Source organism: Prosopis cineraria, unplaced genomic scaffold, assembly GCF_029017545.1.
Source record: "Prosopis cineraria cultivar Desert tree isolate PC_DT_omini unplaced genomic scaffold, ASM2901754v1 PC683, whole genome shotgun sequence".
NCBI lineage: Eukaryota > Viridiplantae > Streptophyta > Magnoliopsida > Fabales > Fabaceae > Prosopis > Prosopis cineraria.
In genome coordinates this window covers 5,025-27,518 of record NW_026556008.1, presented here as the reverse complement: position 1 = coordinate 27,518, position 22,494 = coordinate 5,025, and the positions used below count along the sequence as shown (strand labels likewise).

Here is a 22,494-nt window from a genome sequence, read left to right as displayed (position 1 = left end):
AACTTGGGATATTACTACCATTTATATAGACTAATTTAAACCTTCTGCTATGTAAGAGCGTTATTATCAACTGTGGCTTCTTTGAGTATTTTGAAAATGTTTTTAATATATTTATTTAATACGATTGTATATTTTAAACTTGAATTTGAGATTTCAAAATAAATTGATCTAATTTCTTCTATCAGTTCAACAAAGCAACTCTTGGTAAGCTTTTTGTTTTTATTTTGGGTTAGAGTAAGCGTAGTTGATTCTTAGCAAGAGCTAGATATCATATTTTTTTACTACTATGCTCAGCTTTTCAGTTGTTCTCAGTAGAGCTAAAAGATACGGAATATACTTGGGGCATGGGTACATATGACTGCTCATCATGCTAATGAACACCATATATTTATCAAATTTGGATCATTTAAAATTTATTTGGACGTTTTAAATTTGAAGTTTTTAAATTATAACTCTTAACTGATGAATTTATTATTATATTATTTTTTTAAAGCTTGACGACTGGGAAGGTATAATATGCTTGCAGCTGCTTGTTTCCTTTCTGCATTGTATCATTGTCAATCTGGAAGCAATTCTGGTGAGAGTGAGAACAAAGCATCCATGAAACCAACTTGAAAATGATGCATGAAAAACATTCTTACATATTCATGACCACATCAATTAAAAGGTTTTTCTATTATTAAGTTACCGGGATACCTTGTTTCTAGTAAGTTTTTGAACACAATTTATCTAAACTATTTTTTTATACTAAAAAAGAATAAATTTATTATATAAAACCATGCAAATAAATCTTTTCTATTTGGTAACAACAAATTTTATAATCTTAGGGTAGCTTAAGAGTAGCATGAAATCTTTTCTCAATATTACATCTCGTTTTGGGAAAAAGTGCCGACTAGAATTATTAGAAAAAATGGCATTTCATTACTGGCAAATTATTTCATAAATGTTTCATTGGTCAAATTCTTACCACTGGATCAACACTGAATTATTTAAAAAAAAAGAAAAAGAGAACTTAAATAGAGCAAATCAAATAAAAGGAAAAAAAAATATATGTGCTCAAATATCTATCTATTGTACCTAATAAATGGGTTCTTCCTCACCTATGTCAATTTCAAGTCAAACAGTACACAGCCAGAATTATGAGCGTACTAGCAACATTTCATCTTCATATAAATTTTTAAGCTATCAATTTTTGAAGTATAGTTCTATTCGATTAAGTCATCATTTATTTTTTTTTAATTTTAATTTTATGACTTTTTTTTTCTATTGTTAATATATTTGATATTTTTATAAAATAAGGGTCAACTTACCTTATCTTTCATCTTATACCAAATTTTATTTTAAACTTTCACAAAAATATTAATTTTATATTACGCTATTACTTTTTCCTTTCCTTCCCATTTCTTACACGCACAATATAATTTTGCCGCCGCACGGCCCTTTACTTTACACTAGTCGTCTCGTCGTCGTCGTCATCCCCCTCCATATTGTCTGGGTTTAGGGTTTAGAGCGTGTTTAGCTCTGTTCCTTGTCCATCATAGTGAATTGTTATAGTATGTGCTCTTTCGCATCCTGCTAAACACAATGCATGCTGTAAAGGGTGCTTGGGTGGGGCAAACCTTTGCCCTTGCCAAGCGCAATGAGTCTGAAGTAAGAAAATCAAGGATTCGCCGTTCCAAAGAGGAAAGAAAGGCAATGGTTGAAACATTTATAAAGAAGTAATTATACTCTGCTCTCTCTTGATTTTATTGAGTTGTTCGACTTCGAAATATTATCTCCTGTACTTTTTTTTATAATTTTTTTTAAGAACTTGTACATTTCTTCTTTTCTCGAAAGGAATATATCTTTGTGCTCGAATGCGTTTGCAAAAGAATCCTATTGACGTGCACATTAAAGCTAATTTTACAAATGGTTCTTATCAAATTCTGATATTGGTTGCTATTGGCGGGTCATTCCATTTTCATTCCTGGGATGATGTGTGGATTCCGGGAGTAAATCATGTCTGCAATGCAGGGAATTGAGGGCATGTAACATACTCCCAGTTATGGTGAGTTGTAGGCCACGATTTACCTGTATTGATGAACTTGAAGAGTTATACTCTTTCATTAACATTTTAGGAATGTTCTGTTGCATTTTATATAACTTTCCTTTATAATATTTTATTGTTGGCAATTTTCCTAACAATGTCTAATTTTTGTTTAAGGTATGCAGTTTTCTGTTTAGCATGTAGTATACTTCTTTGTGCCGGTTATTAAGTATCTAACTTACTTCAATTACCTATTTGATGCTATCCATTCTGATATATAATTGTAATACAAGGGGAGACTTAGAGCCTGTTTGTTTTCTATTTTTAAAAACTGTTTTTTATTTTTGAAAACAAAAAAATTTAAATACTTATTTGGTTAAGTGTTTTCTATTTACTTGTTTGTAAAACTATTTTCATAAAAACAAAAAAATAGAAACAACTTCAAGTTGTTTTTCTTTTTATTTTTCTTATTTTAAAATATACTACATTTGATTATTAAAAATTGCAATTATGTTGACCAATTTTTATTATAAATCACTATCATTAACTACCTATAATCATCACTATCAGTTTATTTTTTAATTCTAAAATTGTTTTTAAATTAATACAACCAAACGGATTTTTATTTTATTTTGTTTTGAAAAACAATTTTGAAAACTATATTGCAAAACAGTTTTAAAAATGAAACATGAGAACAGAAACCAAACAGGCTTTTAGTTAATGGGTTCTTAGTTCTTTGGTCTGCGAATAAGGGGGATTGGATAGTTTGCAATTAGGCTATGAGAACAACAAATTGAATGGAATTGTGTTTCTCTCCTATCTCTCTCTCATCTCTCCATATTCTATGTTTCCCTTTCTAATTCTTCCTCTTTCTCTCTTAGTTTCCTATCTTTCTGGTATATTAAATTCATTGGCATGATATTTGGAAACTGAGTGTTATTTGACATCCTTCTCTAAGAAACTGTATGTGGATGGGGTAGATGAGGCTCCAGATATTGAAATCTTAGTACTAAACTATTGTTAATATGGCTGGTTTATTTTACATATTTAATAAATCCCTTTTTATGTACAGATGGATTGTATTTAGTTTATTTTCTGTTATTTGATGTTATTCAACTCTTAACTCTCTCTCTCTCTCTCTCTGCATGTGGGTTATTGTATTGGGAGGTTGAGTTCTTATAAGATTCCCAAATTATTCTTGTCATTTACTTTACTCTCAATCAAAGCCCTTTTGGCCAGGGTCATTGAATGTAGTGCTCTCTTTAGTTTCACCTAACTGAAAACTTTGCTTCAGGTACCAAGAGTCTAACAATGGAAGCTTCCCATCACTTAATCTTACCCACAAGGAAGTTGGTGGTTCTTTCTACACAGTACGGGAGATTGTACGAGATATAATACAAGAGAATAGAGTGTTGGGGCCTGCTAAGTTCACTTTAGAGGAGCATCCCTCTGACCAGGTTTTGGAACGAGATCTGTTAGGTTCAATTGCTGTAGATCCTAATACTTACTTGGCTGCATCTCCAAATGAAAATCATCATGAGCCTAGCAATCTTAAGGGTACGAGTGAGAAAATGCTTTCTGGGGAGCACATTAGAGTTGAGGTTCAGTTATCTGATAATGGGAATGTACTCAATGGTAGCCAGGTGAGTGTAAGAAACAAGGAATTCAATGAAGCGTATGGAAATGGAAATGTAATTAGTGATAGCCAAGTAGATGAGACAAACCAGGAATTGGCTGAAACATGTGGCAATGGAAATCTCATCCATGGTAGCCAGGTAGATCAAACAAACAAGGACTCTGTTGAAGCAAGTAGTCCTGACTTTCAAGCCATTGAGTCTTTGGCAACCGAAGAGGATGTTACACAAAATTTGGCAGTGCCTATAACTAATTTAAGCCCTGTCACAGCTGATGTGGTTGTAGAGACATTTCCAATAAGGTCTGTTACAAGGACAGCCATTGGAACAGAAAGTTCTGGAGAATCAAGAGAACTGATCAATTCTTCAGAAAATGAAACAAAAAATCTGGGCTTGCATATAGGCAAGGCAAGATCAGAATTAGAGAGTGTTGAGTTGATGAAGAATTCTAATTTACTTGATGAGAAGTCTGTGGATGACCTTGGAAATACATTTTCCTCTGGTATTGAGGAAGAAGGAAAAAATGTTGGATATACACTAGTCAAAAGCACAATGCAGGCAGCCCTTGAAGAACATTTTGCTCATGACAATGAAATATGTGCTGATCTTCAAGTTAAAGCTCCTCATCAAAGCAATATTTTGACTGCTGAAGTCATTGAGCAAAGTCAAACCATATCTGGTGCCAAGGTTAGTTTATCCAGATTTTTAAAATGTTAAACTATGATCAGTGGGATGCAGTTAAGTAATTTTTAGGTTCTATTTTTCTTTTTGATCCTGTGTTATGGGGACTGAGGTGTAGTTTATGTTTTTATTTCTTATATGTTTTATTTACTAGAAGGAATTATTTAATTCAGTTTTGATTTTTGATTTAGGCATGCCTAATACTGTTGTTTGCATGATCTGGTACCTAAAGCTTGTAACTTATGTTGATTGTCATGTTAAGCTTTCTTACATCCTGATTTCTGGTGCATCAACATATAAAGCATATGCGTATTGTTTCATTGGATACTCTGCGTATCAGATCTTCCCCAAGATTTCCCCCTCTTTTAGCATTGTTAATACGCATTGAAATTGATGGACAGTAGTCTTCTAAAATATGTCAAAATGTAACAGCTTTCAGTTGTAAAACAAGATAATGTACAATTGTGTTAAAGATCAATTTAATTAGTTAAAGTGATTGAGTTGACGTTTGTGAATACCTTGTTATGAAATTGTTAACAGGTCCCTCCCTTGAAGGCCCCTTGTGCTCTAAGCATGGACATAGCCAAAATGCCCATCATATCTAGTGATAAAATTTAATTATAGTTAAAAGGTGGAAAGGATTGAACTTTGTCCAATCCCATGGTCATAAAGGCTCTAATACCATGTCAACTGGCAAATTAACCAAGTATTCTGGCTTCCCTTTTTGCATGAGATTGCAAAGCAAATGTTCTAGTCATTGACAAAATTCAATTTGTAGCTAAGTTCTTGCTCCATGGAGGGGGGAGGATTAGATTTTGCGGGTCTACTGCATGGGTAGAAAATGTGAGAAGAGGGTGAGAGACAAAGAGCAGAGATAGGAAAGATCTAGTGCTCTTCAGCATTTAGATATTGGACTGAGAAGAAAGTATGGAGATAGGAGGAGAGAACTACAGAGATAGGTGGTAGAGGAAAGGAGTCTAAATAAAGTCTGGGCCACTTAGTGGAGTTTTCAAGAAGAAAAATCAAGAAGAAAAAAATTAGACGTGTTGCTTCATCATTGAAGTCAGTTCCCACCTTGGCCAATTTTTTTTTTTTTAAGAAAAAGAAGTCAGTTTCCACATTAAGATATGTGATGTTTGGCTGCTAGGTCATCGCAGAATCAACGTCCTGAAATTGGCGTTGGTGATGAACTATTGCACTGGTATCAAGCCATCTTAAACTTTGGATCTCCTGTGATGAGGATTGAAATTTTGAGCTCAACATGGATGGACAAGCCTTTGCTAGTTTCAGAGAAGTTGGATATGCAATATGCCATGCATGGTCATATTCTTCGTGATGAGAAGCTGATGCCATTTTATTTTCTCCTGAGACCACTTAGACCTTCTGCTTGCTATTTTGGACTTCCATTAATTTCGAGAAATCTTGAAGTATCTAGAGAATGTGCTTTTAGTCTAGTCAGGAATCAGATGCATGTTTGTTTGCTGTTTATTTTAGTCCATGGTTTAGAAATTTTCTCTGATGTATAAATGCATTGACAGACAAAAATTCAAGATGGCTTTCATGCCAAGACTAAAGAAGGCCAGGAGCGCACAAATGAGCATGAAATTAATGGTCAGCTTGGTGGCAACACCCAGAAAAGCAACCCAACTTTAGATAGAATCAATCTGTAAGTATATATGATGTTGGCATCTCAATTGCCGCTCTGGTCTTAAATGCCATGTTGTAACTCAGATGTGAGCTATTGCTGCTTAGGTTCTTTTGCCCCTGCTAATTTAACGTCCATATGGTTTCTCTGCAGAGAGTCATGGGATGGGACTCCTGGAAATTCAACGAAACAACATATTAACCCATTTGTGGCAGTGTTCAGAGCTTTTGTAGATGCCTTTGTGAAGTTTTGGTCAGAATAGAGCTTTTTTTCTTCCTTTTTTGGTACGTTCAAGAGATTTCACAATCACCTGAGAGTAGTCTTTGATTAAGTGATTTATTGCTCTCTCGTTGATCTTTTCCGGTTTTCCCCTATGAAGTGGTTGTTATCTTGTTCTCTTTTTTCGGTTGAAAAGAGGGCAGTGCCCAATATCATTCCATTATCAAAACTTCTCTTGGGCTAGAAACACCCAACTTGTCCTATTCAACGGTTTTCATCTTGTTTTCATGATTGGTCTGGTCTTGTAACATAATTTGCATGTTGTTTTTATGCGTAACATATTGTTTTCTTAATCCTTGTGCCAGTTGAAGATTTCATAGATCAGAAACTGTAATTTTGTGTAAACTAAGTAGGAAAATAAATTGGGAGCTAGTTTTATCCAACGGAGCAAAATTTGCAAAATTAATGAGGTGATTTATTGATTAACTGAGTATTTAAACAACTAAAACAACTAAATCCTTGTAGCTTTTTTCTTTACGTTGTATTCAATTCAATTCAATTTTATTAGTAGCAAATGTGTAAAGATAAACACATCTTGAAACTAAACACACATACATTACAAGCATATAATGGCATGCACGATGGTCCTTGTGCAAATAAACGTACGGCAATGTTACAGTCAATGACAGTATTTTTTTCTTGGAAATAAAAAAGTACAACTACAAGGAGTACAATTCAAACATGACTTACAAAGTACACATGGCATCTATTTTAAAAGCCAAATGGCCTAAATTTGGCAGCAATTATTTCTGAACATTGATCTCGTTGTTCCAGAATTTCTTGGCATTCCTCTAGAAGTTCAGAATGATGAACCCTTACGTTTGCATGTTCTTGTTGTGCAACATTAAAATGAGATTGAGCTTCCTCCAACTCTTTATATGCTGCCTTGAACTCTTTATGTGCTTCCTCCAACTCTTTCTGAGCCATTTCTACTGATTGTGAAGCTTTTGCCTCTTGATCACGAACATTTGCAAGTTCCATTTTATTGGCTTGTAGCTTATTGCCTAAACCCTTTAGAGTTTCTTGCATGAGATGAACTTTTGATGCATCGCAATTGAAAACCTTGATTCTGATAGACTCAAGCCAATCTTTGTCAAAGCCTAGAACAGAAGCATCCTTTAAATGTTTTGCCAACAATCTTTTGTCTGCCTCAGTGATCGTGAAGGGGGTCTTTGTGGCCAAAATGTTCAAGATATTTAGCAACACTCCATAGGAATAGCATAACAACTCAGTGCTTCGATCCTCTGAAGAAAGATGTAGTTGTGGGTGAGTTTTGAATGCTTCTTCTATCATGGAAGGTTCAGCACCTTCTAGTTTCATCATATCAAATATCTCTTGCACCCCAGGAACACTCAAAGCTTTATTGGTGCCATTAATAGAAGGTGCCACACCTAATAAAACCATCATCACATTAGAGAATGAGATAATAAAAGCAAACTCAGAAAGTCAAAATTAAATACTTATAGATTCAACAAAGGATCAAGTCAAGTATGATAAAAGCAAGCAAGCCATGTTATTAAGGGCACAAGATAATTTACTGGAATCTTGAATGGTATCCACCACTCGATGCAAAGGCTTCTTAGCACTCCCAACATTGTCCTGGACGTTTCTTCCTAAATATAATAAGATAAATCAACGTTGGAATATGAAATCTAATCCAAAATTAAAAAAATTAATGAAGGAAAAGTTAATAAAATTTCATAGCAAAAGGAAGTAACTCACCATAAGTAGACTTGGAGGGAGTTCGCTTGGGACTTGTTGGAGATTTTGATGGCACAAGACTCAATGGTAAGATGATCTTAGAAGCTCGCTCACTTGAAAAAATTTGTCCAGGTGGTAGAGAATGGTCACCTATAACAAAACATGTAAAAAATATAGTGCAAACCAAAGCTAGAAACTGTATTTCATTCAAATTAAGAAAGAAATATAGTCACCGTGAAGGGAAGTTTCGTGCTCTTTTTCTGATGATGAAGAACCTGTAGCCTTCATGCCATTTCTCTTAAGTTTAGTAGCTATCAAGCCACCTGCAAGTAAGAACCCAACATAAGCAATCAAAGTAAAGGATCTATATGTAAACCTTGAAGTTAAGACACTAAAAGATCTTACCTTCCTCTTCCTCTTGCTCTTCCTCTTCAAAAATTTCTATAGTTTTGCTGGTGATGACTCCATCGAGATTTGGACTCATAGGAATAGGTACCTTCTATTGGAAGTGATAGATCATTATAATAGAGATGATAAATTTATTAAGTCCTTAAATGGTTTCAATCAAGAAGCACACCTTTGTAGAAGTTGATGAGCTCGGATGATGTAAGGTGTCTAATGAAGTATCACGTTCAACTCTTTCTTTAACAATCTGCACACCACCAAATCAGTTGAAGATATTTAAGTTTTTATTTTTTTAATGAAATTAAAGTATTATAATTCATTCTTTAATGAACTGTTAACATTTTTGGGATCATTATATAGTATGTCATGTCTGGTCTCCCGTAGTGAACGAGGATCCATTGCAATTGCTTTCTTTTTCAAATCTTTGAGGACCATCTCATCCTATATGAAGATGAACAAGAGAGTAGTGTAAGTTTAATTCATCTACCATTATGTCATATATCTTATATAAGAAACAACAAATTTGTTACCTTTGAAGATTCATCTTTGTTTAATTGATTCGTTGTTTTAATTTTCTCTACATTAGGATCTTCTAGAATAGTTGAATATGCTACTTGATCTTGAGTACCCTAACCAACAAAAGCACAAAAGTGCTTACAGTTTTAATTGTTGAATTCATGGTTAAGTAAATAAATACATTCACATATCAAATTAAAAAAAATTAAACGGATGAAGTTTTGTTAGAATTTTAAATGAAGTCATTAAATTCATTCTTTGAAATAAGAATAGTTTTTACTTTTAGAGAGGCATCACGTGAACTAGGCATAAAAAAGATAAATCAGTACTCTGTTTTTGTTTTTTTTTTCTCTTTCCATTCTCTAGGTACGTAAAAAAAATCCTAAACATCTTCATATTATCTAATTTATAGAAGTTATCCTAGGAATTTTAAATCAGATGGTGAAGATGTCATTTTCATCATCTATGAAATATTGTTCTTAATTCTTTTTTTTGTTCCAGCTGATATCCCAATAGATGTAAAAAGAATTCTGAAGTCACATGTTACATTTGTCATTTTTGGTATCATAGAAATAACATCCTCTTCAACAATTTCTTTGTTGCTTCTTTATTACCCTAACCAACAAGATGTACAACAAAAATGTTTAGTCTGTGTGATTCAATAATAAAAGAGAATGTGTTGTATGTAATTATTATTTTCCCCCAAAGGTATCTCCTCAGATTTAATCTTTTTTTGCCATTTTTTTATGAAACTAAATGGTGTCTTGGAAGGTAAGTTTTAGACAGAGAAAGAAGATACTTTTGCAGTAATGGAAGCATTACCTAATACAAGTTCGTAGATATAATCGTGTTTGTTTTTTTTTTTTAATACCTTGTCAAATTTATTTTTTAAACATTTTTGCAAACTTTTTAGGTTAAAAGGCACACATCCTATCTTTTCATAAAATAACTTTAAAAGAGAGTAAATTTATTCCTCACAGAGAATGAAAGTATTTTGATACAATCTTGTGGATATAATCATGTTTGTGACCGAGTATTAGCAATAGATAACTATAAGACAGAAAGCAAATAGTCATGTACTAGAGAATGGCTGCGTCTCATACAAGCTTTTATGTATGTATATATATATATATATAATCATATTTGGCAAAAAGTAATATAATGTCATTAGAAATCAGTAGTTTGTGTGTGTATTGATTATTAGTAGCACTCTATTACTACACGTGCGCGCGCGCGCGCGCTAGATTATCATCAAATACCATGAGATATACCTTTGAAATGTTTTTTGTCCCATTTGTGGGTTGTTGTGGACCTTCCATATTTTTTTCATTATTCAGCACTTCACTGCCAACAAACTCATCCTACATAAAGATGAATGAGACACGAGCATGGGTTATATAACTTATCTTATGAATTTTAAATTAGATATGGAGTTATCATTCAGAATCTACTCGTATTGCATATAGCATAGGTTGAAAGAGAATTTAGTCATGCCAAATTCGTTCATTTTGATTTGAAACTGCTATGAGATCGAGTGGGGTGAGTGTTATTTGTCTAGAATGTTGCGTTTATTCATTCTACATAAAAGGTGATGAATTTGTTCACATTAATAGCTCTTTGTTTTTTTTTTTTACTTTATTTGGTTTTGTTTCAAGGAAATTTAATTCTAGTCTTTTTTTTGTGGTTGCAACCATCATGCAATTGAATTATAAACAGATCAAATTAGAAAATACATACCAGTTGATCCATGGCTTTTGAATCAGAAAGTGAATTTGACATTTTTGGTGTCTCAATAATAACATCCTCTTCAACAATTTCTCTTGTTGTTTACTTAGCCTCCAAAGCAACCAATAATAATAATAATAATAATAATAATAATAATAATAATAATAAGTTTAGCCATGTCGAATTTATTCATAAAATAAAATGTTATACATCTTAGTTTTGTTGGATTCTTGTATAAAAATATCAAATATAACGTTTCTTGTTTTCATTATCTGGATTAAAATAAATCATGTCTCAGAAAATAAATTATCTAGATTAAAACGAATCTCATGTAATGAAATACCATGAAATATGCCTTTGCCAAGTTTGGTTGACCATTTCTGGGTTGTTGCGGTTCCATCACAAGTTTTTCCTTTGGAGATGTTTTACATGTGAATATTAGTTATCACAAAGTCATTTGAGCACTTGCTTCTTTAGGAGTTTAGAGAAAAAATAAATAAGAATACTCAATAATTTATCCCCTTTTCTATTGCTAGGTATAAAATAAAGTGAAGAAATCAGATGAGAACACATACCAGCTGATCAATGTCTTTTGAATCAGATGGTAAATTTGTCAATCTTGGCATCTTAGAAGTAACATCCTCTTCAACAATTTCCTTAGTGCCCAAACCAACATTCATTGTAAAAATTTTAGTCATGCGGAATTCATCAATGAATAACTTTTGTTGATTTCTTTTATAAATATCTCATCAAGTTCAATGTTTTTGCTTCCATTATTTGGATTAAAAATAAATCATGTCTCAGAAGATAATTTTAAAACAGAGAAATTTGATAATTTTATACTTTAACAGCATGTACTACACGCTTGTAGATATAATCATGTTTGTGAAATAGTATTAGAATAAAATTAGCAACAATAATTTCTACCAACTTTTAGATTATATAAAAAATATGTATCTATTCACAAGATAACTTTAAAATATATAGAATATATATCAGTTGTTAATGGCATTTTATAACCAAGACACTGTCACAAACATGATTATGTCCACAAGGTGGTGAAATAAGACATACCCCTGTGAAGTTTGGTGAACCAATTTGGGATTGTTGGATTTTTAAACTTGGGCTCTCTTTGGTATCTCCCATGCCTGACTGATTTGTATTTGGATGTGAAGAAACCTTCTCCTCTGTTTTTGCCACAACATTGGAATCAAGATCCTTTAGGCCATCTTGATGCTGAGTAGCGATGGTTTCTGCAAGTAAGATTTTCCAATGTTACGTTAAGATGATCACATAATAATAGTTTTCAATTTGAATGTTTGAATGCATACCATAAAAAGAAAATTTGGGACAATCATTCACTACTGAATCTTCTTCCAATGTTTGAAAATCAATCCCATGGCAGATGTTCATGAGGCTTGGATTTCTTTCCAGAACTACATATCTTAGCTTTGGAAGCACATCCTTCTTAGCCATTTCTTTCGACGCATATGGTCTAATCAGCAAATGCTCGAGGGAGGAGGCGCCTCCTATCCGCAACCGCCATAGTTGTGGAAGGATACCGGACACTGTGACAGAGAACAAATACTTCAGCTTGTGACAGCCCTCAACAATTAGCAGTTCTAACTTCGGGAAGCATGGTTGATGAGGCAAATGATCTCCAGCACTTTCCTCATTATCCTCTTCAATGATCTCAACTAATTCTTCACATTCTGATATGACTAATGTCTCCAACTGTGGTAGGCTTCTCAATGTAGAGGTAGAGAAGACAACTTCAAGCTTTTTGCATCCTCTAATTTGTAACTCAAAGAGATTGTTGAGGCTTAGAATACATTTGGGGCCCACACATATATTCCTCAACTCCCATAGATCTATCAACACCAATTCTTGTAAACTTGATGTTAATGGTTCAAGTCTTTTCGCACTTTTCTTTGCCTCCAGAATTTTCAAGTTGAAAATCTCTTTTATCTTAAAATTTTTTATTGTAAGACTTTTTAAAATTTTCAAGCGCATCTCAATTTCCTATAAAATACAAAGACACAACATCAATATCACATTCCAATTTAATATTATAGAACATATAGGAGGAAGAAAGAATCAAATTAAATTGAAGTAAATAAAATTATTCTCAACAAATTAATAAAAAAATAAAAAATAGAGAAAAACATTGGATATTAAGATCCATCAACAATTATTGAATTAAATCATCCTACAAGTATAACAAAAATACTCCTTATTATTAAAAAACTATGGAAAATCTAATTGGCCAATCATTAACACTAAAAACACATACTTCCTCCATATGGCAATATAAGTCATTGGTAATAAATTTACATTTCTAAAAAGAGTTTGTTTAAATCTTTATTTTCTAAAAGTGTTCACATCTTTTTAATCATAAAAATTAGAGATAAAAGCATTTGATATTAAGATCTGATAACAATTATTGAATTAGATCAAACATATACTAGCATAACAGTATACTTCTTATCCTTAATAGGATATGGAAAAGCTAATCAACCAAACATTAACATTGAAACACAAAAATGTGTTGAGTGAATTGAGAATATGATTCAACAAGACTCTGTTTTGTTGAGAGAAAAAAAGATAGTAGCAAATGACATAGTGAATGGGGAAGGCGAGTGTGTGATGCTCACCTTTCAACATTCAATATGTTATAAACTTGTAGGTAATTGTAATCAAATTTAACCTACCATTAACACTGATATATGTGAACGTGTGAAGTGATTGCAACACTAGCATTATTAAACATGAAAAACAGAGGCAATTGTCCTTCACCATTTTGACATCACAGAAAATAGGGGAGGAAGAAAGAATCAAATTAAATTAAAGTATATAAAATTATTCTTACTCAATTAATAAAAAATAAAAATAGTGAAAAATGCATTTGTTAATTAAGATATGGTGGTATAGAAACTCGACAGAACAAGTGATAATTAAACGCTATCAAATAGGAAGAAATTACTCTGTTCTTGCTTGATCATCCTTGAACAACTTTTGAAACCTATTTATACTGATCGTACATGGACATTTTCGTCTAAATTATTAGACAAAACATTTAACATAGGTTAAAGGAGTTACATATGTTACAAGCTATTAATCATGGCCATTAACGGGGAGTTCCGAAGACTTGCTTATTCATGGATTAGTAACAGTAGGGGAGTATTGATGTTCAGATCATGATTCCATTTCATATGGTAACAATTATTGAATTAGATCAACTCAATAGCATGACAATATGCTCCTTATCCTTAGCCAAATATGGAAAAGCTAACTAACCAAACATTAACACTGAAATGCATATATGTGTTAAGCAAATGAGAATTTAACAAGACTCTATTTTGTCGAAAAATGGGGATTAGCTAGGACTTATTGAATGGGAAAGAGGAGTATATGTCATTCTCACCTTTCAACATTAATATGTTAATAAACTTTGTGGGCAATTGTTATTAAACTTAGCTTACCATTAGCATTCAAATATGTGAATGTGTGAAGTGATTAAAAATTCAACCACGCTGTGCATTATTAAACATGCAAAACAGAGGCAATTGTTCTTCACCATTTTTTTAATTCAATATTGATTAATGTAAATGAATATTATCTTTTTCAATTTTAATTTGTAATATGAAGTCATGACTCAAAAATTATCAAATAACATCTACTAAGATTGCTCAAAATAATTACTAATAAGACTAGGAGAGAAGGTAAAACAGAGTGGTACCTTAGTGGTTGTGGAGTCCTGTTGTGTTGCATGATCACAAACTATAAAATCATTAAAAGATCTGATGCTAAACATAGAAGAAATATCAATATCCAGTGTAATGAACTCCAGAGATAACCCTCTCAAACAAAAGTTTTCAGGACACAAGTTAACAAGTTTTGGCACATTATATATCCATAGTGTTTTGAGAGCAGGGAAATCAATGCAAGTTTAGATATTCTGATTCTGATGAGATAAATTGTTATCATAAGAGCTTCTTCCCAGCAAATATTCCAACTTAGGAGCATCATCGATTCTAAGATACTCCAAATGCATGTGGGATCTAAAAGCAGGTGCTGGAAATAAATATTCCATTGCATAGCATTCTGAACTGTTTAGTTTTTTTAACATTGGAAAGATGGATTTGTGATTCATATGAGCTGTAGGACCTCCCTCATCTGCTACAATGCATTTTAGTTGATGACATCTTTTGATTGTCAGTTCTTCCAAGGAAAGGATTGAAGCATCATGTTGAGCAAATAATGATATTAAGTTGGCACAATTCACAAGTTCCATTTTCTTAATATTGATAAATGATTGCCTTGTGAGGCTCTGAGTAGCTTGAAAAGCTCGATGAACTGCATCTGTGGATAAATCTAGTCCCTACAAATGCATAAATTATATGCATATCAATGCAAACAATAATCAACAAAATCGGCACATAAAAATTATTTTAAAAGAACATTAGTCATTTAACTTTACATAAGGTTTCTTTTTTGTCTTTTAATTTTATAAAGTATTTTTTAGTCTTTTAACCCCAATATTGTCAGCTTCATTATAACAAAATTTATACATTAAACTTTTAAATATTGACAAAATATTCTCAATATTAACATATTAAGTTTAATTTTTCTAAAATAACAATGATTGACACACAAAAATAAACATTAAAAACTAGCGGTGTTAGGGTTAGATATATGAAAATATATTTTTTAAATTAAAAAACTAAAATTGAAACCTTATATAAAATTAGAAGATCAAAAATACACTTTAACCTATTAGTTTAAGGTCTACCTTTTAATCTCTTTTCTTTTTTCTATTTACTTTTAATTCTTGTGGAAATTTCATATTATAATGTATACTCATACATATACACTCACATGTAATTTCTGCATTAATTTCTTTTTCTATTCATCATATCTATCAATGAATAAGTAACATCCAAAAATATACTATTTTGGAAAAGAAAAGAAAATTAGGATAGGAAGAAAATAGAAATATAAGATAAATTTGGTACTGAATGACATAATTTTATATGTTAATTTAAATAATTGATTGATAATGTTTCCTTTTTTTTGTAACAGTTTTAAGAACAAATTAAATTGTTCTTTTTAATTTTCTATGTAGTATTTTATTGTATAGCCAATGCTTAGCATTTCAAGACAAGCAATTAATCTAAAATGCTTACCATCTTTGGGACATCTTGAAAGCAAAGGGACTCTAAAGCTGGGAGATTAAGGTGCATCTCATGATGTTGATTTTAACTGGATAAATGATCCTCATGTTTGTATTTCCCAATGGCACATTTTAGCTCAGAAGCACCCTTGATAGTCAAAGACTTGAGACTCTTAAGTTGCACAGATAATGATAATGAGGATGGAAATAAAAATCTCAACCCTTTGCAATCATCAATTTCTAGCTTCTTTAAAGTTGGAAAAATGGAGCAGCAATTCGTGGAAACTTGAGCATTGTCTTCATCTTCCACAATGTACTTTAGTTGATGACAACTTCGGATTGTCAAATTTTCTAACAAAATCGTTGAGGCAGTCGGTAGAGTGAACAATGATACAAGCTTTGAACAGTTTTGGAGTTTCATATCCTTGATATTTTTCAATGATTGAGTCAATGGGCCTTGGACTGCTTGTAAGTTGGTGACTCCATCTCTGTATGCATTTGTTTCCTGCTGACAAACAAATTGAAACCAAACAATAAACAAAATTCATTTTCAAGCTTAACTGGTGTTTAGTAATTAGTTATATTTTGTCAAAAAGCATCATTTTGGTCAAATTTTGATTTGTTCACTTTTTTGTTGTCATACTAATATAATTGCCATATTTCTCTTTTTCTTCATCAACCTTAAAATCTTAAAAAATAGTTTTTCTCACCGTGCTATACTTTGAACAGTCCTAAATAAATCAGACATATGAATATTATGTCATTGAAAAAAAAAAGCTCTTGTAAATTATTATATAAGAGTATATTAGAGCTAGTAATATATGTTAAGTTATTGGGCTCAACCTGTCAAAAAGGCAAGTTAGGTTGAAAAAAATGAGTTTCTTTAAATGCAGGTTGGGTTTGGCTTACATTGCATAACTTGAACTCGCAATGAGCTAACTTGTGGGTTAGTGGGTTAGCCCACTTATTTTTTTCTTCCAAAAATCAATACATTCAAATTTCTAAACAAAACATGTTATACAAATAATTTTTCATATCTTGATTTTATTAACATTTCTTCTGAGCAAGTTATTTTTGTTCGTCCATTTTTTTAAAAAAAATCCAAAATAAATATTTTAGATATTTCGCCAACATTATTTTGTCATTCTTGAAGACGGCGTGAAAAGATACTATTTTTTTTTTTCAATTTGACGACCCACAATGGTACTTAATGTTATAACTTGTATGAGAGATAACACAAAAAAATGGAAGTGTACGGGATTCATTTTATTTTTGGAGTCCAAATCTTCTAATTTTATAAAATTAAATGTTATATGGAAAGAGATTAAAAAATCAAAACAGAGAGAAGGAGCGTAATTGTCAAACATGACTCTACCTTTCTTGCAGACCATATAATTGTAGATATTTTTACCCCCTTCCCGCCACTTTTTCCAGAAGAAAAACAGGAAAATACTTTTTTTTGTCAGCAAACGAAGCTTTGAAAAAATCTACTCAAATTAATGTTATTTCAACTTCTAATAAAGCCTCTAATATTATAAATTTAAACTTTTTACTATGTTTGTTTGTTGATAGTATATATATTTATTTTGGATTGTATTAATGTATTTTAAATTTGTACTGTGTTTCTTTAAGGATTTAGAAGGAGTTGTATTGTTATTTTAATAATTAGTTTTTATGAAGAAAATATGATTGTTTATTGCAAAAAACACTAAAAAATAGTAAAGCATTTTTTACTAGTAGGTTAGTCCGTAAAAATGGGTTGGTGGACGTATAGACCACATAGAATGTGGGTTATACCAACTTATTCTACCAAGCCCACAATCTGCTGCAAGCCAGCCCATAACTTGTGAGTTGGCCCATATTACCAACTCTAATTATATAACCTAAATTATTATAATAAATAAATGGAGACATATATCAAGTAAATTAAGACAATAATTGAGATTTTAAAAATAAAAAAGCCATTAATCATGTAGTAAAATCAGAAAATTGGGAAAAATAATAGAGATCTAATTTGTTAACCAAAGAAAGTCATTTATGATGCATAAAGCAAAACAAATAACAGTAAGTTAACAAGAGTGATACCTTTATGATTTCCCAATTCAAGCATTCTTCCCTCGACCAAAGGATAAAATCAATAAAAGATATGATGCCACAATTGTCCAAAGAAACAGTATGAAGAGATGGCGGTACCAAGAAATAATAATTCTTGACACAAATGCTTATCATATTTGGTACACCTTCAAAGCAAAGGAACTCCAAAGCAGGGAGATCAAAGTACAGCTCATTTTGTTGATTTTGATTTGCTAAAAGATCCTCATGATAGTATTTCCCAACAACATGTGTTAGTTTAGGAGCATCTCTGATCGTCCAAGACCTTAAATATTTAATTTCTAATGATATTGTGGATGAAAATAAAAATTCCATGTCATTACACTCCCTGATTTCTAGCTTCTTTAAGTTTGGAAAAATGGAACTACACTTTTTTTGATCTTTATAATCATCTTCATCACTGGTTACCAAGTGCTTCAATCTATCACATTTGCTAATTGTCAATTCTTCGCATAATATCATTGAAGCCATGGATAAAGTGAACAGTGTTGATTTTGAATTTAAAGAGAAATCTGCAAGTTCCATCTTCTTGATATGAACAACATGGAGTAGCTGTCTCCCAATGGTAGCAACAGTTTCAATCCATTTCTTTGATACAAGTAATCCCTACAAACCAGCATTGTTATTCAACAATTAAACAACTTAATTTAATTTTTTAAGTAATGCATGGAGATATGAAATCTAGGAAAATAGCACTTCATCTAATTGGCAAATATACATGCCAAATTTTTTCAGTTACATATATATATAGCATGTTAGTTATATATATATATATATATATTTGATTATACTCAATTAATTTTAAATTTCTAGATACACGAGGCATAAGCACGCAAATATATATATCTGTGGATGTTTTTAGCCTTACTTCTTTACCAATTTTTTTTTAAAACAAGATGTGCTTGCAAAATCTTATTACAAGTTAACTCAATCATGCATCTAAAAAAAAATCAAATTACCTTTAAATAATGGCAATTCATATAGTAGATACTTTCAACGTTCAAAGCTTATTTTGTTCAGTTGTGAGCCATTTTCTTCTTTGAAATAGTTGGCAATTTATATTTATATTCCTTGAACAATATATATATATATATATATATGAGACACTTGAAGGAAAGAAATAAGGCAAGTGTAGCATACCATTAGGTTTGTGTGGTCAAGTGGTCTATGTTTAGAAACAGCAAGATTGGTCTCTTCATTAGCAGGCCTCCATTTATTGGGAAAACAGCATGCATGAGCCCAAGAGAGAGCACACGTGGCAGGACTTTGATGTATCCTGTTGGACTTTTGTCTTGAAAGTGGAGATAATAGCTTTTGTATTGATGAACTCTTGAGTTGCTCATATTCTCTAAAAATTCCACTTAGTCTTGGTACTCCACAAAGTTTCATCTCTTTTAGTGAGGGGAGAATAGGATCTTCCTCCTCTTGGAACTTATCAAATATGTATTCCAACTGCTCACTCTCACATATACATATCTTTTCTAGAGATGGAAGGCCTCCAGGAGATAGGATTGGCAATATTACTCTTAATTTGTTGCACCCTTTAATTTGAAAATTTTTAAATTTTGGGAACAACGGTAAGTCATTGTAACTCTTTTGATTACTATCACCATCTTCATCATTTATGATGTGTTCCAGCTTATTACAATCTTTAATTGTTAATTCTTCCAGTTCCTCAAGACTTTGAGTAGTGGATGGCTGAAAAATTGATGTCAACATTAGACAATCTTCCAATCTTATGGACTTGAGACGACATAAGTTGAAGTTACCATTAGAAAATATGCTCTTCAATCTCTCACAATCTTTCAACTCTACAATCTCTAATTTCTCAAAAAATCTAGATAGATTATTAGCATTTACAAAGTACTCCATGTGAGGATATGAGCACAAATGAAGAACAATCAAATCATTCAATATTCCTCCCTCATCTATTGCAACAAGATCCGGGACAAGATTCTTCCATATTCTTTGTTCACCCTCGCCTTCCAAGATAAGAAGTTCGGCTCTTTCCACAAGTTTCTTAAATGTTGCATCTGAGACTAAATGACTTAGTTTGTCCATTTGAAAGTATCTTGACATGGAACCAAGATCTTCAAAATAATCTAAAAGATCATCAGAAGATATACAATATTTATCTAATGTAAGAAGAGATCTATTTTAAGAAATTGCATCTTCTTCTTTAGCATCACATTCATTACCAATAAAAGTTAACTCTTCTAATTGTGAGCATTTTTCAAGCACTGTAAAAGGATTATTCTCTTCAATTTCACATCCTTCTACCTACAATGATCTCAACTTCTTTAATTTCAAAAATTCTATTGGTAATTTAATGATTTAACAATCATAAAACCAAAAGTCTCAAGACTCAACAAGTTTCCTAAGATAGAGATGTCTCCTAACTCTAAATTCTTCAAGATGAGTGTTCGAATATCCTTTAATGATTGAAGTAAATTACAATGATAGAACTTTAATTCTTGGGTAACTATAATGATCCAAAATGAAAACTCTAAGCGTTCTCATCTCATTAAAGAATGTTTCTGAGACCTCTAAGTCCTCTGAACTACTTAGAAAGATTAATAGGAACTCTAATTTTTTTCCATCAAATTCACTAGGAAAATCATCATTCTTCCAAAGCAAATATCTCAAGTTCTCTTTTATAGACTTTTTCGAATCCGTGATTGATTGAATATCTTTGTCTCCTATCCACAAGGCCACCTCACGAACCAAATCATGCATCTTCACAAGATCTCTTTCACCACTCAACAGCAAAGAAGAACCTATGAGTTCCCCTATAGCAACATGCACTTCCAGTATTCTTTTTGAATAATACTTGTCATTTTTTCCAAAAGAGCTTAACCCTATACCAATTCTAGTTAAAACTTGAATAGGAATTTCTTCATCTTTTGGGAACATGGAAGATATCAAAAAGAGTTCTTTGGCCTTTTCTTTTTTCAAGTGGTCATAACTTAACTTCAAGCATTTACCAACATCTTTTAAATTTTCATCATCGGTATCAAGCATTGACATAAAAGTCTTCAAGGTTATCGAAGCAACCTTCCAATCATTAGCAGGCAATTTTTTTAACATTCTTGTAATTGCTACAATTGCAACTGGTACTCCTCGACATTGCTTCACAATATCTCAAACTAACTTCTTAGAAATGTTGGAATTATTCATACTAGCATTTGCATGGAAAAGATTTAATGCATCCTCCTCATTTAGCTTCTCTAGTTGAATGATCTTTTGGCATCCCATATTTTGACAAATGTTTATGTTGCATGTAGTTATCAGTACACTGCAATCCTTATGCTGGGAGATAGATGGAATCCCTAACTTTTTCTTGAGATCAAACTCTTCCCACATATCATCTAGTATTATAAGTAGCTTTTCTTCCATACTAGTGATTTGGGACCATATTCCCTCTAAGAGTTCTTCCTCCTTTTCATCCTTTGATTTCAAATCTAATTGTCTCACAATTTCACGTTGAATGTTTTGAAATCAGGAGGCTTAGACACAACAAGAAAGATAACTTTGCTAAAATGAGATCCTTCAAGATTTTCACTGACTTTTAATGCCATCAATGTTTTGCCTGTTCCTCCTAAGCCTTGTAATCCAACCATATTACAATTTTCATCTTCTAATGCCTTCATTAGATCTTAAAACTTTGATTTTCTACTCTCAAAATCAAGGAAGATTTGTGGCATATTGTATTTTATGCTTGAAACATCAGCTCGACCTGCTACTATGCTCACGTTATTGCATCTTTCGAGGAGGTCTTCAATCTGCAGAGTTTTGTGCCAATTCCTTGCCTCTTTGATATTGCCACCAAAAATTAGGACATAAATCAAAAAAGCACATCTTCTTTGCTTTAGTGTTATCTTTAATGAGACTATTTGCTTCATTTGCCCATTGTTGCACTTCATTCGTGATTATTGAAACACCTTTGGCTTTTCCAATTTTCATGTTGGTATCCTTGTGCTTTGCAACCAGCCTTTCCCTTTCTTTATGAAAATTTTCAACATAACTATTGAAACAACATAAATATTGAACTTCATTTTTCACTAGATTCACCAAATTTGGGACTTGATCCTTTGCAAGGTCAAGAAGGCAGCCCTCCATCTAACATGGATATGAGGATATATAGTTAGTCTATCCTACTATCTAGAATTTAGCTATGAAATAATGCATGGCCACATTATTAATTGAATGTAAAAGCCAAATTTACAATGATATAGGAATTTGACAGACATGTAAATTAAGGAGGTACAGTGATTAATTAGAGTAGGAGTAAAAGCATATTGTTACTCATATAATCATAAAATGGTACAAACGTCATGCTAGATAGCTTCTATCCTAAAAATAGGGCTAGTATGATTTCAAGTTGGATTATGATAGCTTATAAGCCTGATAAAGGAGTTGCTAAAGTAACTTGAGATCCAAAAGAAAATGGAAAAAAAAAAAAGAAAAGAATTGCTAAAAAAGCAAAAGACCCTTAGATTGTGAAACAATGGAACCATTTGATGGGAAGTAAGAAGAGGTAATAGTTATAAGGTTGAATGGTTACTTAGGGCCTATTTGGTTTTTGTTTCTTTTTTTT

At 32.0% G+C, this 22,494-nt stretch overlaps 3 protein-coding genes across 3 annotated transcripts; 1 reads left to right on the top strand and 2 right to left on the bottom strand.

Annotated features, from left to right (window-relative positions):
- Positions 1–1,411: 1,411 nt before the first annotated feature.
- On the top strand, positions 1,412–6,558 carry LOC129298013 (uncharacterized). The gene is made up of 4 exons (XM_054936391.1): positions 1,412–1,718; positions 3,321–4,347; positions 5,880–6,007; positions 6,140–6,558. The coding sequence occupies exons 1-4, from the start codon at positions 1,585–1,587 to the stop codon at positions 6,246–6,248; spliced, it is 1,398 nt and encodes a 465-aa protein (XP_054792366.1). The 5' UTR covers positions 1,412–1,584; the 3' UTR covers positions 6,249–6,558.
- A 295-nt stretch (positions 6,559–6,853) lies between these two features.
- Positions 6,854–13,024, bottom strand: LOC129298012 (uncharacterized). Its single transcript, XM_054936390.1, has 12 exons — positions 11,944–13,024; positions 11,687–11,865; positions 11,188–11,268; positions 10,159–10,248; positions 8,902–9,000; positions 8,711–8,812; positions 8,544–8,618; positions 8,372–8,465; positions 8,200–8,289; positions 7,988–8,116; positions 7,804–7,878; positions 6,854–7,656 (listed from the first exon to the last, which is right to left on the bottom strand). The coding sequence occupies exons 1-12, from the start codon at positions 12,623–12,625 to the stop codon at positions 6,977–6,979; spliced, it is 2,376 nt and encodes a 791-aa protein (XP_054792365.1). The 5' UTR covers positions 12,626–13,024; the 3' UTR covers positions 6,854–6,976.
- A 2,846-nt stretch (positions 13,025–15,870) lies between these two features.
- LOC129298016 (uncharacterized) lies at positions 15,871–20,984 on the bottom strand. Its single transcript, XM_054936408.1, has 4 exons — positions 20,507–20,984; positions 19,038–19,999; positions 17,871–18,503; positions 15,871–16,293 (listed from the first exon to the last, which is right to left on the bottom strand). Exons 1-4 carry the CDS (start codon positions 20,982–20,984, stop codon positions 15,871–15,873), a joined length of 2,496 nt encoding a protein of 831 aa, XP_054792383.1.
- Between the last annotated feature and the right edge of the window lie 1,510 nt (positions 20,985–22,494).

Bases quoted from the DNA above. Each gene is read 5' to 3' on its own strand.
- LOC129298013 (XM_054936391.1), top strand. From the start codon at position 1,585: ATGCATGCTGTAAAGGGTGCTTGGGTGGGGCAAACCTTTGCCCTTGCC. The intron at 1,719-3,320 runs GTAATTATACTC...ACTTTGCTTCAG, and splicing joins GTTGAAACATTTATAAAGAA to GTACCAAGAGTCTAACAATG. The intron at 6,008-6,139 runs GTAAGTATATAT...GTTTCTCTGCAG, and splicing joins ACTTTAGATAGAATCAATCT to AGAGTCATGGGATGGGACTC.
- LOC129298012 (XM_054936390.1), bottom strand. From the start codon at position 12,625: ATGCGCTTGAAAATTTTAAAAAGTCTTACAATAAAAAATTTTAAGATA. The intron at 9,001-10,158 runs GTATATCTCATG...TTTGTTGGTTAG, and splicing joins GGACAAAAAACATTTCAAAG to GGTACTCAAGATCAAGTAGC. The intron at 8,466-8,543 runs GTGTGCTTCTTG...CACTTCCAATAG, and splicing joins GCTCATCAACTTCTACAAAG to AAGGTACCTATTCCTATGAG.
- LOC129298016 (XM_054936408.1), bottom strand. From the start codon at position 20,984: ATGTTAAAAAAATTGCCTGCTAATGATTGGAAGGTTGCTTCGATAACC. The intron at 20,000-20,506 runs GTGAATTTGATG...ATGATCTTTTAG, and splicing joins GAAGAATGATGATTTTCCTA to ATTATTTTGAAGATCTTGGT. The intron at 18,504-19,037 runs GTATGCTACACT...GCTGGTTTGTAG, and splicing joins TTGACCACACAAACCTAATG to GGATTACTTGTATCAAAGAA.